A 15,636-nucleotide genomic window follows, 5' to 3' on the forward strand; every position below is an offset into this window, starting at 1 on the left:
TTAGGTACAGAAATTTACAAACTTATAACTAAGTAAATATAAAAATTAAGGGTATTATTAATTAAGGGTATCAAATTATTTAAAGTTAGTACTTAACAGTCAGACACCACTTTTTACAGTGAGATATCCTCTACGTGTCCGCATTTTCTTATATTTGCCACCGTTTCCGCGTGCGCGATTGTCGCTAAAATGCAAAACAGTATTAAGTCGGCACTTCAAAAGGAAAGCATAATGCTCGAAATGACATTTCCGTAAATTATGGACGGGGGTCGATGAGGCCGCCCCGCATCGGAGGGGTTAGGAACGACTCAACTCTAAAACATCCTAAGTCTAGTTTAACCATTTTTAGGGTTCCGTACCCAAAGGGTAAAAACAGGACCCTATTACTAAGACTCCGCTGTCCGTCCGTCCGTCCGTCAGTCCGTCCGTCCGTCCGTCCGTCTGTCACCAGGCTGTATCTCACGAACCGTGATAGCTAGACAGTTGAAATTTTCACAGATGATGTATTTCTGTTGCCGCTATAACAACAAATACTAAAAACAGAATAAAATAAAGATTTAAGTGGGGCTCCCATACAACAAACGTGATTTTTGACCGAAGTTAAGCAACGTCGGGCGGGGTCAGTACTTGGATGGGTGACCGTTTTTTTGTTTGTTGATGGTGCGGAACCCTTCGTGCGCGAGTCCGACTCGCACTTGGCCGGTTTTTGAGTTATGCCCTTATAACTTTCATATGGTTAACTAAGATAGATATAAAATGACGTATACAAATTGAAAATATTTTGTTTTAAGTCGTTTTTGTCGTAAATGATATTTAATGCCTGTATTTCTAGTTAAGATTAAGTCAAGTAAACGATTGCCCTGCGGCGTTGCTCGCGGTGGCCGATTAGTTGAAAAGTTAGGAGATGATTAGATAATGATTGTAAATGCAGCGATTACAGTTAAGGTAATAATATAGTAATCTAGGAACAGTGGCACTTTGCATGTGACATTTAATACTTTCCGGTCGTTATCACAAAAAAGTATTTTATTCTTACTTTTCTTCTTTTTGTCAAATTACTATAAAGTATTTAGTATAGTATATTTAGGAAAAGGATCGAATCGTGTTAAAAATACAACAAAAAAAGAAAAAAAAAACTTTTTACAGTAAATTACATTTTGTGGGTATTTCTACGTTCACTTTTTTTTTGTATGATATGTCATTACTCATTAAACTCATTAAATTAAATGCACCTTCGTCTAGTGTTAATTTTTCAATAGAACTGTCAGCTTTTAATAAGCCACTTTAAAAATAGACAAATAAATAGTTAATGAACAAATCAACCCCTGTCCTCTGCCCTGCGCTGTTAACCCTTTGACATGTCACCGTAATTGCTCCGTTTTTACAGCGACACTTTGACATGTTATGGTGTTCCCACAGTAGTATTCTGTTAACTACCACCAAGAACAATAAAAATAATTGCCACTTGCATAGGAACAGAAAGGCATTACATATAATAGCGACCCGCCCCGGCTTCGCACGGGTTAACAAATTATACACAAACCTTCCTCAAAAATCACTCTGTCGATAGGTGAAAACCGCATGAAAATCCGTCCAGTAGTTTTTGAGTTTATCGCGAACATACAAATACTCAAACACACAAACAGACAGACGCGTCGCGGGACTTTGTTTTTATAAGGTATATTGATAATCCAATTCAATTATGTTTTTTTAATTTATAATTTTTTTGTGCTTACTTTGAAGATTCTAGTAGTAAAAACCTAGAAATAAAGGGGATTATAAGAATTTCCTTATATTGATAAGTTTTTTCGCAGTCCCTTGCCAACTCGCTATACCTACGCCACTGGTTGCAATACTTGCAATTGAAAACTCTCTACAGTTTTTTGGCGTTGTTAATGAATATTTTGTGAAATCTAAAATTATAATTTTTATGTAATGTCTCTATTTTTTTTATAAGGGTTATGTCTCTCATCAGAATAGTTCCGAAGACGATTTCCAGTAAACAAAGGCCATAATCACACGTGATAGGGCTGATAGGCGATTAGAACAATTGAACCGTGTATTAAAACTATTAAAGGTGAATGGCAATTAGACATGTTTAGATCGCGGTTAAAATGTCGCTTTGTTATTATCCATTTGATTTAAATATCGGTAATTGATGGACGGACAGCATTAATAGGGTTGATAGGTTATTTTACTATTAGCTACATTAATTGTTTTTTCTACTCCCGTACTTTTATTTGTCATTTAAAGGGTCGTGCGCACACCTTTAAAACCCTACCTTATAGTTGTCAAGACAAGTTTTTAGTCTATTCCCCAAAAAAGAATTTGTGCTTACACGCAGTATCTTTTTGGCTATTTTACGATACTTCGTGTAATGACCACTTAAAAAATATTGAATGAAATACAGTGTTGCCAACCTTATTTTAAATGTCATCTCTGACAAATAAGTGAACCATAGACATGTTTTTTTTAAATTTCATTCATTCATTCATTCTTTTCCCGCCCGTACCCTCCATTTTTGCTACTTCTTGAATTAACAAATATTTTTAAATAAATTTACAATTTTATTTCGAAGTAAGTGCTAGGTCGCAGAAAAAGTATTGTATGCAACGTTGTTTAACTGAGTCAAAAAATACTCGTGGTGTCTTTATTAACAATTTTCAGCTTCGCCTCAAAACTCGCGCCACTCGCCTTTTTTGACCTCTCTTAAACAACGGTTGCATAAAATACTATTATTGTACTTATATAGCTGCCAAACCTCAAAAATCGCGATAAAAACACCTGTTTCATACATTTCAGCGAATCTAATGTGAACTTTTCTACGTAACAGTTTTTTTTTGCGATTTCGAGGCTGGCTGCAAATTAAAATGTGTTTAATATTTACATATTCACCTGTCATTGAATCGAGACGATGAATCTGACATAAACTAATTACCCTGTATAAATCTCCGCCGCGGTCCTCAGTGTGTTGTGGGCGTGTATTTAACAAACTGCACACATTGCTAATTCCGTCGCTCGGCGCTGCGGTCGGCGGCTGTGTGTGAATCGCCTAACGAGCCCAATTCGATGGACGGTGTCGTTGTGTTGTTTTTATTAGTGTGGTCACCATTTTTAGGGTTCGGTACCCAAAGGGTAAAAACGGGACCCTATTACTAAGACTTCGCTGTCCGTCCGTCCGTCCGTCTGTCACCAGGCTGTATCTCATGAACCGCGATAGCTAGACAGTTGAAATTTTCACAAATGATGTATCTCTGTTGCCGCTATAACAACAAATACTAAAAATAAAATAAAATAAATATTTAAGGGGGGCTCCCATACAACAAACACGATTTTTTTGCTCTATTTTTTGTTGATGGTGCGGAACCCTCCGTGCGCGAGTCCGACTCGCACTTGGCCGGTTTTTATACCATCAGTGCCCTGTTTATCAAAAGCTTGTCACTTGTAATACAAGTGGAAGTCCCTTTTTGACAGCTTTTGTTAGAAAGGGACTTCCACACTGTATTACAAGTTACAAGCTTTTGATAAACAGGACACAGATCGTTGGTGGGTATAATATTATATAAAAAATTAAAAATCCCAAATTTTTGTTTCATCGGCTACCTGCAAATGTTGGAAAATCGCTTATAAAAAATGCAAAATAAGACTAGAACTAGAAAATGAGAACATTAATTACAGTTTTTGGTTAAAAAAACTCCTCTTTAGGGTCGGTTCAAAATGTATACTTAATCTGTGTATTATTTTCATAAAGGATGACTCACGTTAGACCGGGCCGTGTCCGGGCCGGAGCTTACTTTTCTATGTCAGATGACCGGTGATCACGTGATGCTTTCCTAGAAAACGAAGCTCCGGAAGCTCCGGCCCGGACACGGCCCGGTCTAACGTGAGTTACGTGAGTCATCATACTTCACTCACCAAAATCGGCTTAGTAATTATATCCTTACATACATTTATACAAAGAATCATTAATAGAGTAAAATACGACAGTAATTCAATGTCTAAAGTTTTATAAAAACGTTTGTACCAACATAAAAATACATACAAAATAACCAAAATAACATTATCACATTAAACCAACACACTTGGTGCGAAATAAAAGAAATGATCCCCAGCCGGAAATGCCTGACGCGTCCGATAGGGACGCCGATATACATTACAAGTTGGTTAGAAAGGGACAACACGGTTTTATATGTCATCATGATCTCGTCCTAATTGAAACATATGAACGTCTCATACGGTGACGTAAGTGTCTTATAAAATGAAGTGATTGTGGTATTTTGAGCAGATTAAAAAAACCTAAAAGTTATGCCAATACTAGTCCATACAGTTATGTCTGTGGCAAACAGGCACACGGACTATCTGGTGGTAAGCTGGCATAGCCTATGAACGCCTGTAACTCTAGTACTGTCCAATAAGGGCCGATTTAACCTACCAGGCGGTCTAGCACAAGTTGCGTTCTGGCGCGCGAACCCATACTTGAAGTCGCTCTTGATGTAGGGAGTCGCGTGCGAGAACGCAACTCATGCTAGACCGTCAGATAGTAAAAATAAAAGCTTACCAGGGCCTATATGGCTCTTTAATAGTATGCGATTTCACTTTCGTATACGAAGTCTTAATTCAAGCATTGCAGTCGACGAGTAGAAAAAATACTATTTAGAAGAAGTCCTGTAGTCGAGAAAATAAGAAGTAAACAAAACATAACTGGAAACAACTACATTATTTAATTTATTTAAATCGAACATTTTACATCCCAACATTAAAGTGAAGTACTAAGCACCCAATCACACAATCGATTCACGACTCAAATCGATCGATTCGCACTTAAAATCGATCGATTTGCAGAGCGCCATCAAAAACGGACTGGAATTTTTACGATTTACGAACGAAGACAATCGTTGAAAGAGATTTATATTTAAACTTTACTTGTTTAATCTGAAATGAACTCTATGGTATTATGTTTAAGGTTGAATTTTGAATGGTGTACCAGTTTCTGGAAGATTCATGCTATGTGGGGAGCGCAGTTGGTATTCATACAGCTTAAAGAATGAAGCGAGTCGATTGCTCTCTCAATCCAATGTAACTTATAGCGTAAGACCAGGCTAAGTTAGCAGCGATTTTGATAGCACAGACTGCGCTAGTTTTATTTAAACATAATTTCATAATAGTTTGAGGTTTAACACTTTCACCGTCTGGGCTAACAAAATCGCGGTTTCGGTATAAATATCATGTTTCGGTTTCGACTGAAACTAGAGCAAAACCGAACCTTTCGGCTTCAGGCGAAAAATCCGTTTTCGGTCGGACACTACGAGTATAATAATTTAACATTTCGAGTACCTATGTCTTTTTTTGGGCCCCTTTGTTGAAGTTCGAGATACTTTAGAGAAGACTTAATTTTCTCTTTTAGTAGAATTCATAAAACTTAAGCTGCGGACTGGACGCAAGCGGCGCGCGGCGCGTCGAGCGGCACCGTTCATACAATTGTGGCTTTCCATCAGATGAGGACCGTTTTATCGGAATTTCTATTGGAATTTCAGATGGAAACGTCCTTATTGGACTTGAAACATAAGGACCCTTCTGTGGAAAGCCACATTTGGCCGAGCGCAATGTACGAATGGCCTTGATTTGCCGCACGCCGCTTGCGTTCAGTGCGCGGTTTGGCCACGACATTGAGCGACTTGCGATGGCGGCAGCGATAACCATAGATTGAGCGAGACACAGCGATCGGACCGTTCCCACCTATGGTTGTCGCTGTCGCCGTCGCCAGTCGCGTAATGTCGTGGCCGAGCCGTTAGAACTGGTTGCCCTGAGCAATCGAGTGTGCAAGTGTTATGAACAGATAAGGATATTAAAGATACAGAATTTGATGCCCGCGTTGAATAAGAATAAAAGATGCCACTTGAACTGACGCGTTTGTGGTATGTCTCGCAATTAATGCCATGTGTGGAAGTAATTTTAGCATTCGGGATTAATGTGGAAATCGTAAGGATTAATTGCTAAATGGCACTAAATTTTGCATTAGGTACTTTTTGTGGCAACTAAATTGTCAAACGTCAACTTTTGACAACTATTTGTATGTATGTGTAAACTCTTTATTGTACAAAACTCAGAACACAAATATATGGCACACGATTGGCAGTACAAAGGCGAACTTATCCCTTTAATTAAGGGATTTCTTCCAGTTAACCTTTGAGTAGATGACTATTTGATTGACAGTTAACACATGTCAAAGAGTATGAAAATTATATTCAAGCTCAATAAAGTTCCAACTTATCATGCGCGTTGCTGACCTTTACAATGGGTCGACGGGTCGAAGTATTTTACAGATGGCGCAGCATAGGTTTACCTGTCAATATCTAGATTTTTTACAATCCTTTTTTTAAACCTTATAGAACAAGACTAAAGACAGGGAAAACCTATGCTGCTGGTGCCATCTACCTGGTAGAAGTGGTAGAGAATGTCTTGAGGCATTAAACCCGCCTGTTGTACTTTTTTTATTTGCTATAAAGTTTAATATAAGTAAATAAATAGGTATATGCCTTTGACAGTTTCCAACCCTATTCCCTGCCTCTTAAAAAATGCGCCATGCATTTTGCAGTCTCAATCATCATCTTCCTCGCGTTGTCCCGGCATTTTGCCACGGCTTATGGGAGCCTGGGGTCCACTTGGCAACTAATCCCAGGAATTGGCGTGGGCATAGTTTTTGCAATCCCAATGCCATTAAAATACCTATCCCAATATAGACGCGTATTTAAACTATCTATGCCATCCTGTCACTAAGCCACTCGCCCACTATTCTTAACGACAATGCTCTCTTTACATTTAATTCCAAGGCTTAAAACAAAAAAGTACTTCTATCTTTATCTTATAAACGGTGTGAGAGAGAGAAGAAAGCTTGAAATATTTATGGTATGAGCAAAGAAACATCAATCTCTATCTGCTAACGCGGGGCTGAGTCATTTTGTCTATATTATGTTTCAAATCTGGGTTAGTTTGATTTAAAAGATTGCCTGCATTAGACCGATTTCAAAATAAATATGTACCTAATGTAATTATAATTGCAAACTGCATTACAGTATTTACTAAAATTTGTATGATGAGGATCCTGACCGAATTTCTAATCATCTTTTCGAATTTTTCGAGTGTTTTTTTCCGAGGTTTGAACCACGTGTGTGTGTGGTTTAAAAACTCGTGAATTCAAAACCTCGGAAAAGGTTAAAAGTATAAAAGACAAATAAGCGTTTCAAATAATATCCATCCTTTGACATTTGTTATAGAACAATTTTAAAAATCATTATCACGTGTAAAGGTATAAGCGTGTAGTAGTAAACTAGCGCCCCGCCCTGGCATCGCACGGGTTAACAAATTATACATAAACCTTCCTATTGAATCACTCTATCTATTAAAAAAACCGCCATCAAAATCCGTTGCGTAGTTTTAAAGATCTAAGCATACGTAGGGACAGACAGACAGACAGATTATACTATGTACCTAGTGAAGATTTACACTGAAATACCTTTGTACTAATGTAGACACATACACTAGACTACGTACATAAATTAGACTTAAATGTAAATACGGCGGCCAGTCCAATTTCTCCTGAAGCCGTCAAAAACATAATTGCCCTCAGCCCTTAGCCCTTAGCTCTTACTAAACAGGATAGCTGTATTATTTCATTTCGTCTAAGGTACAGTCGCAATCAGATATATCGGAGTGGCATAGAAAAATATAGTAAGACAAGAGTGCTCACTCCATACATCAGTTCAGACTATTAATTTCAGTGTCTACATCTAGCATCGAGTAGCGGAACTATCAGTACTGCTACATCTATTGTCAAGTAGCAGTACTGATAGTTCCGCTACTCGATACTAGATGCTAATAGTCTTTTTGGTAATAAAGCTGATGTATGGAGTGAGCACTCTATGTATTTTTTTCTCTATGGGAGTGGTCAAGGCGCTCACAAATTTCTGTACACGCGCCTCTATTGTCAAAGCGTTAGAGTGCGTGTTCAGATATTGTGAACACCTTGGCCGCTCCGGCCCGGTTCTTAAGCTCACTAACTTCCAAAATTTCGTTCCCAGGATAAGTGTAGGGTCTGATTACGTGTAACAAGGTAAAGCCAGGTTCTTTAGCTTGCTAACTTCCATTTTTTAGACTAAAAATACGTGAGTTTTAAGACTAAAAACACGTGAGTTTTTAGACTAAAAATACGTAAGTTCAACCGTAAATTTAGCTTACTTCTCAAATAATATTCAGAAAGGTCGCCAACGTATAAAAAAGGCTTTAAAAACTTACAGAATCCGATCCTATTTTCCTCCTCACCCCCATTGATCTGCATACCCCGGGTCGACGACCTCGCCCCCCGATATTTGCGGAACCACCCCCTCCCGGATTTCAAGGATTAGATTTTGAAGAAAATCGCTATAAGTGTATTATATTTTTTAAGAATAGGGGTCTTTCTTTGTTTCTTAATGATGTTGTGGAAAACTAAATACTTTTCTGTGCGCTAGAGATACTGTAAAACGCGATTCCAATCGGCTTGCTTATTTTGAGACGATTTGGTGTAATCTTATGAAAATGATAGGTAGGGACCTGTTATGTTTGTATGAATCTGATTGAGATTTTACCACTTAGGTAGATTAAAAAAATATATTTTTGCAAAGGAAAGACATTATTTGAATATTTTGAAACATTATGTCTCGATTTGACAACTAAAATATGTGCCTACTTAATCTGATCATGTTGTTAGTGATTTTTTCATGTCAAGACATGCCCATATTGCCAATAGAATAATTTATGTGTATATTTACTTAACTTCTCTTACAAATGGAGTGGAAGATATTGTCAAAACCATTATATTTATAAGCATTCAAATATAATGTTACCTATATATTCAAATAGGTATGTAACATGTTTGGATTATATAATATGTTGGCTGAATGTAATATGCGCATAGTACTTTTGATGTCGGGTTATTCGGAAATACAGGGAAGGGGAAGGGTGAAATTCCGGTAGCTAAAGAAATCAATATAAATATGTACCTAGTTCCTTTTATGTATTTCTTTGCAATGTAGAAAATTCAATTAACTTACTGAACAAATAAATAGATCGACGTAAGCGCTTTAAAATTAGATAATTACTTAATTAATCTAAAAAAAAAATAAGTTGTTAAATACCGCCTATTTAGGGCCTGAAAAAAAAGTTGCGTAAAATTATTTAGAACGTCTTTATCCTAATTCCATACGTATAGTGTACCTTTAAAATATAACAATAACTTTCATAGGGTTATCAGGCGTAGCTCACTCCGCGATTTCGTCGCGTCGCTACAAGTACCTACAAGTACACGTGGCCCACGCCAATTTTGGTGTCTAGCCATAGTAGTTGCCGCGCACCGCCACGGAACGGACGCCTGCTCGCGCTTGCGCCACCTAGCGGTCACATCTGCCGTAATAAACGCGTTTAGTTAGAGAGTGAATCTTCTGTACCTAGTACTATTATTTATTCTGTGACCCTATCCAAATGCAACCGAACAAAGAAATCCTCTCAAGCAGAAACCCACTGGCTCGCCTAATGGAGTATAAACCCGTCTAAAATCCTACATTTCCATACATACATACAGAAATGATTTCCCTCGTTAGAAGGTTCTGGAGCTCATCCGGCTCGAAGGACCGATTCCGGATATGGATAAGAAATTGCTGCGACGCGGGTAGTCTGGTTTTTGTAAGGGCTTAAGGATTTGTAGGTATTGTGTATGCTTAACTAGCTGTGCTCGCGGCTCTGCGTGGGATTCGGTGTGTGTCGTTTTCGCACACTTCCAACAGAGATTGCAGAAAATACAGCATGTCTATCACTGATTTAAACTTTTACATTATTAAATTGTACAGCGACCTTGTCTTCTCAGAGACCTCGGGGACAACGCCGTCCTCGAAACGTTGGAGGTAAATCCTAAAACTTAAATACGCGATTAAGTTTCGTTGTAAAATTTAATAGCATATGTCTATCCTCAGGGCTTATGCCCTCTATATTATATGTGCCAAATGTTCTCTTAAATCGATTGCGTTGCGTAGTTGTGTAAAAGCCAGAGACATTATTAGAATGAAATAGTGATTATTTTTTAAGAGAGATTATAAACTTGTCATTAGCATAATCATGAACAAATTGAGAAATTGAAAAGTGATCAAAACAAAAAGATCTGATAATAAATCACAAACTTAATAGGTAATCAAAGTTCAGGTCCGATATCGTTAATTATTTTTATAATTATCATCCGACACAAAATAACGTTTTAAACAATTTAGTCATTTCATCTCCCTACAACTTTATTTTTTACCTAATCGTTTTAAAAATGTCTAATTTTTATTTATTCGAATTATCAATATATTTTATTATCTATTACCATAAGAAATATAGTAAGACAAGAGTGCTCACTCCATACATCAGTTAGACTATTAATTTCAGTGTCTACATCTAGCATCGAGTAGCGGAACTATCAGTACTGATTCTACTTGACAATAGATGTAGCAGCGACCGGAAAGTCTCATGCTGTTGAGATAAGACTGTCTGGTCGGTGCTACATATATCGTCAAGTAGCAGTACTGATAGTTCCGCTACTCGATGCTAGATGCTAATAGTCTTTTTGGTAATAGAACTAATGTATGGAGTGAGCAATCTATGTATTTTTTTCTCTATGCTATTACATAGTTCCAGTTTGTAAGTAAAGTTCGGTAGTCAATATACGACCTATAAATGTTTAGATAACTATTAAACAAATACATTAAGATAAGTTAACATAAACACTTAAACAGTGTCAAGAATGGTTACAAAGTCAAACTACAACAATCGCTACGTATTACAACATACTACATAATTAAGCAATGTTTATATAAACAATGTGATAAAAATTCACTATTACTTCGGCTTGGTTACTGTAATCAATTATTATCACTTGTTTGGACTTCTTGGTATTACATTAATTAATTACAATGGAGCCACTTTAAAACATTATCTATTTTTTTATACCTAAGTATAAAGTAAATAACAAAAACAAAGAATCAGTAACTCTTTCCGCTGGCAGTTTCAACACTCAGTAATAATTTATATTTTAATTATAACTATGGACCAAAATAAACTCGAATATCTTTAAGCTTAGAATACATTTAAAAGTGGAAAAATTACTGTCTTGGGTAAGACTTAACTCACGGACTCAGATGGCTGGAGTATCGATCCAGAGGTCGTGAGTTCAAGTCCCACCCAAGACAGTAATTTTTCCACTTTTAAATTTATTCTAAGCTTAATAGCATCGTTCGTAGACGTTTCTGCTAGTTAAAAATTATAATTCGAATATCTTTGTTCAGGTATTACTATCGTTTTAATGTCGTAGTTCTATGGCATAATCTTATACCTTTAAACGAGCAATTTTTGTATATACATATCTATATTATGTATGTATCCTATTCCTTTTAACGAGCAATTCTTGTATATTTATATATTTCGGGTATCTCGGATACGGCTGTAACGATTTCGATGGAATTTGCTATATGGGGCTTTTCGGGGGCGAAAAATCGGTCTGGCTAGGCTCTTATCTCTGGGAAAACGCGCATTAAAGTTTTTATATATTTTATGTCTCCATTATTTTTATAAATGAAAAAAAAAACTCAAACACGACCAAAAAGGACATTGGTATTGATACTTACATTTAGAACTTGTGGACCATAGTTGTAGTATCTACTAGGCTACCATACCATACCATTAGAAAGTCACCATGCGAAATATCATAACATTTCCTACCAATTTCCCAAACTTCAGTAACTCCCATCAAATGATAAACATTAAACCAAACCACACATCCATAGTTCCAATCTTAAACAATCAGTTTCTTCGCAACCCTCAAAAAGAAGGCACAAGGTCGCCCCTCCCGTCGCCATGGCAACCAGCAGCCTCCACGCCCACAACCCTAAGACCGCCCCGCGCCCCCATTGGCCAAAGGGGTAGTGTGTGTAAGATTTCCAAATGTGCATGTTTTGAGGATGTGATTGTGTGCGATCTAAGCCGGTGCACGGAGAGAAATTTTCTTGTCGCAAATGTTAGATTTGATACGTACCTATAATAATATTATGCAGGATAACTTATTTTTACATTCGTATTACTTACCTGTACAATTCGTTTCTCAGAAACGTTTTGTAAGGAAAACTACTGCTGGTACATTTTTATTTATTATCAGTCAGCTCTTACGAACTTATAGGAAAAAAATGTCCCCTGATTTTTCATTTCGTTAACATTTTCCGTAGAATTTGTATGACGGTAAAGGAATGAACAAAATAAAACGTGTGAAAACTTCCCAAAAAAAAATGGGGTGTCCAACTTAAAAGAAATTGGTCCATCTACCATCTTTTCATTTCTACGGAATTATCATTCGAATACAGTATCCATTTTCATTGTGTATAGATTCAAAATACATACCTCATAAGTACATAAGTTTATATAATCGTGTTCATAAATTGAATTGAGCACGAGAAATTACAAACATTTATACGTCACGCGCAGAAAATCCCATTTTCTCGAGCCCCGGGGCCCGGGTTAGGTTCTAAATGGCAAAGGGCTCGGACTAGGGTTACCATTTATCATTTTGTTTTATTATTTTTTCTGTTTTCAAATTATTTTCTAATTAAATATGGATCCCGCGGTATATGACCGTATCATGCAGTGACATGTATAATTATCTATAGTGACCGGTACTTTTCTATATTGAAAATGTTTCAATTTAATCCATGCTTTAATCTCAAAATTACTCGTCAGAAAAATTGTGAAAATTAGGTTTTCAATGTCTTTTGTCTTGTTTTGAGTTAAATTATTGACTTTTTCATGCATGGTCAAGCAGAACTCGTCAGTAGAAAATCATATTTGAAAAATGTAGGCGCGAAGGGATATCGTCTTATAGAAAATTTGAATTTCGCGCCTTTTTTTACTTACAAGATTTGCTTGAACAAGTATAGCTATGTCTGTGCACCTATCAAAATAGCATAAAAAATCCCTCAAAATTCCCAGCATGTCCGTAAAAAAACGTATAAATGGCGACCCTACCGTACATGTTGTTAGAAGCCACTCGCGAATTCTCGGCTAGCAACATCGTTAACAAGCTATTCAATTTTCAAGTATCAGTCGATGGACCGCCGTCCCAATTAGAGACTGGCTTGTCGCCGTAACGTCACGCTTTCATGCGATTTCAATAACTACCCTCTTCAGTGGCCTCTCCACCTGTAATGAACGCGCTGAAAAGGTGAAATGCAAGGAACGAGCTAGCTAATTCAATTATGATATTCATACATTTAGTAGACTTGTTAAATGTAACTTGACAAAGATATGTGTCGCCCTAATTGCTTTAACTTTTTACGTTCTATACGTGTGCTCTCAACAAAAACTGCTCTAACTCTTGGCCATGGACGAATATGGTATTTTTTTACGTTACTACCTTTCAACTCCCAAAAACGATTAGTTATTTAGAAAATATTGATATGTTAATGTTTACTAAAACCATGGTCAACCTACAGAATGCGTGACGAAGAAATTAGTGTTAAATAGTATTCTTTACGATTTTTATTTATTGCCGGTCGTTTATACACTTCACTATGATTAAATAACATGAATTACATTAAACTCGTGATTGTGAGATTTCTAGAAAGTCCTTCCAACTTGAATGCCTAATTGCTTGTTTTAATTTTTAAAGTATAACGGCCCGTTCGAACAAAGCGCGCTCGTCTTTTGTCTCTGGCCGCATAGACAAATCTTATTATGGAAATATTTTCAAATTAAGAACCCGCTCCCGCATTATGCGTCGACTGTCATCATTGTCTATGCCTTTTTGTTCCGACCTCGCATGTCGTTTTTCGACCACCGTTCGGGTTCGTTTTTTTTCAGGCCCGAGCGTGAATGGCCTCTTTGTTTGTGCGTGTTTTATTATTAATTAGTGGGGCTCTTTGTTTCTGGTAATTATTGTCTTAATAAGCAGTTCCTGCTCTTCAAATTTAAAGGTTTGTCAGCTTAAATGAGCTCTTTAAAAATTCTAGCTCTTTAAAGCGGTTATGAGTTTTTGTCGCGGCGTGTCGTTTATTTCGTATAATGGAGTGTTGGAAAGAAGTTTCCTGTTTAATTAGAGGTGAGACACTCCGCTGGATGGAGCTGGATGGTGCTTGTGGGGCGCCATTTTGCATAATTGGGCGGGTGGCGGATGGCGGACGAATTTATACGTCCCGCCAATTTGCTGCTAATGACACGTCTTGAAGCGTTATTGAAAGAGTGGGCGCTTTGTTTTTATCGCCTTATACATATTTATACGGGTTTAGAGCTTTTATATCGTTAGAAGCGACTGATAGTTTTATAAATCTTTACTGTAGATTTCTGTTGTAGGTTTTTGCGAACAGTTAAGGTGACAGTCCATTTCCAACCGCAGCTGCACTACTGTTCATTTTACTATGGAAATTGACAGTAACAGCGACGCGTTCAGTACCAGTAGTGCAGCTGCGGTCAGAAATGGAATGTTACCCTTATTTAACTTTTACCCTTTTAGTTGTGTCACATATGTAATCATATGAAACACAACATTTCTTCCATCTCCACATTTCTGTCATTATATATTTATTTATTTATTTGTTAGCCTGTTGTGTCCCACTGCTGGGCAAAGGCCTCCCTCTCTTTCGTCCAAGCGTCTCGTTCTATGGCAATATTAGGCCAATCTTCCCGAAAGACGTCAAGATCGTGCCTTTATATATTTACGTGACAATAATTGTTCTTTCCTTTGTTTCAGGCGAGCAAGATGGGCCTACCAGCCGGTGGCAGTTTATCCCTGTTCTGCCCAGGGGGCGACCTCGGGCAGCCTCCCCCGGCTCACATGGGCATTCCCCCGCCTTACCAGCTAGACTCCAAACTTGGTGAGTACGAACATTTGAGAAAATCTTTAAAATCTTACAGGCTTCGATTCCCTTATCCGATTTGATACTTATATGTATCATATCGTAAACAGATCGAATAACTAAAACTCGCATTGGCCTATATGTTTCTCAATCCTACCGACTGCGCCAATACACCATCAATATTTACTTCGAGATTGTTTTATTTACAAAATATATTGACAATACAATATATATTACATCTAGCTTTACCTAGAAACATTCATAGATCATCATAAACCATAACTCATGCTTTCTTTTTCACGTATCCGAATTAAAATGTACTCCAACGAAAACTTTATTATTTCAACCTCCAATTCAAGAGTCAAAACTACCTACATTCCGAATCTTTGTTACTTAAAAATATGATGAAGGTACAGAATTGACGACCCTTTCGTTCCAGCGGCAGGGCTGGCGCGGACACCCATGTACCCTTTCCCGGGGGGCACCTACCCCTACCCCATGCTCAGTCCGGAAATGTCACAAGTGGCGGCCTCGTGGTGAGTACACTTCAGGTCTATTACAATTCAGCCTCAAAACTGGGTGGGAATCGATTGTTTTAAGATCTAGCGTCTATTTGTGTTGAATTTTTTTGGTTTTGTAGGAATGTATTTGACTATAACTCCAAACACATTCGAGTAAACTCCTATCTCAAAAGAAGACTGACCAGATTCAGATCGTAGGTATCTTAATAATT

The 15,636-nt window shown here is 37.4% G+C and overlaps 1 protein-coding gene across 2 annotated transcripts in view; it reads left to right on the forward strand.

Annotated features, from left to right (window-relative positions):
* Positions 1 to 15,636, forward strand: part of LOC134658383 (protein pangolin, isoforms A/H/I/S) — a 227,915-nt gene that overhangs the window by 197,050 nt on the left and 15,229 nt on the right. For both annotated transcript variants that reach the window (XM_063514062.1, XM_063514061.1), the window contains exons 5-6: positions 14,798 to 14,921; positions 15,343 to 15,439. In XM_063514062.1, coding sequence (XP_063370132.1) covers positions 14,798 to 14,921; positions 15,343 to 15,439 — 221 coding nt within the window. The remainder of the gene's footprint in view (positions 1 to 14,797; positions 14,922 to 15,342; positions 15,440 to 15,636) is intronic.

Source organism: Cydia amplana, chromosome 22 (genome assembly GCF_948474715.1).
Source record: "Cydia amplana chromosome 22, ilCydAmpl1.1, whole genome shotgun sequence".
Classification (NCBI taxonomy): domain Eukaryota; kingdom Metazoa; phylum Arthropoda; class Insecta; order Lepidoptera; family Tortricidae; genus Cydia; species Cydia amplana.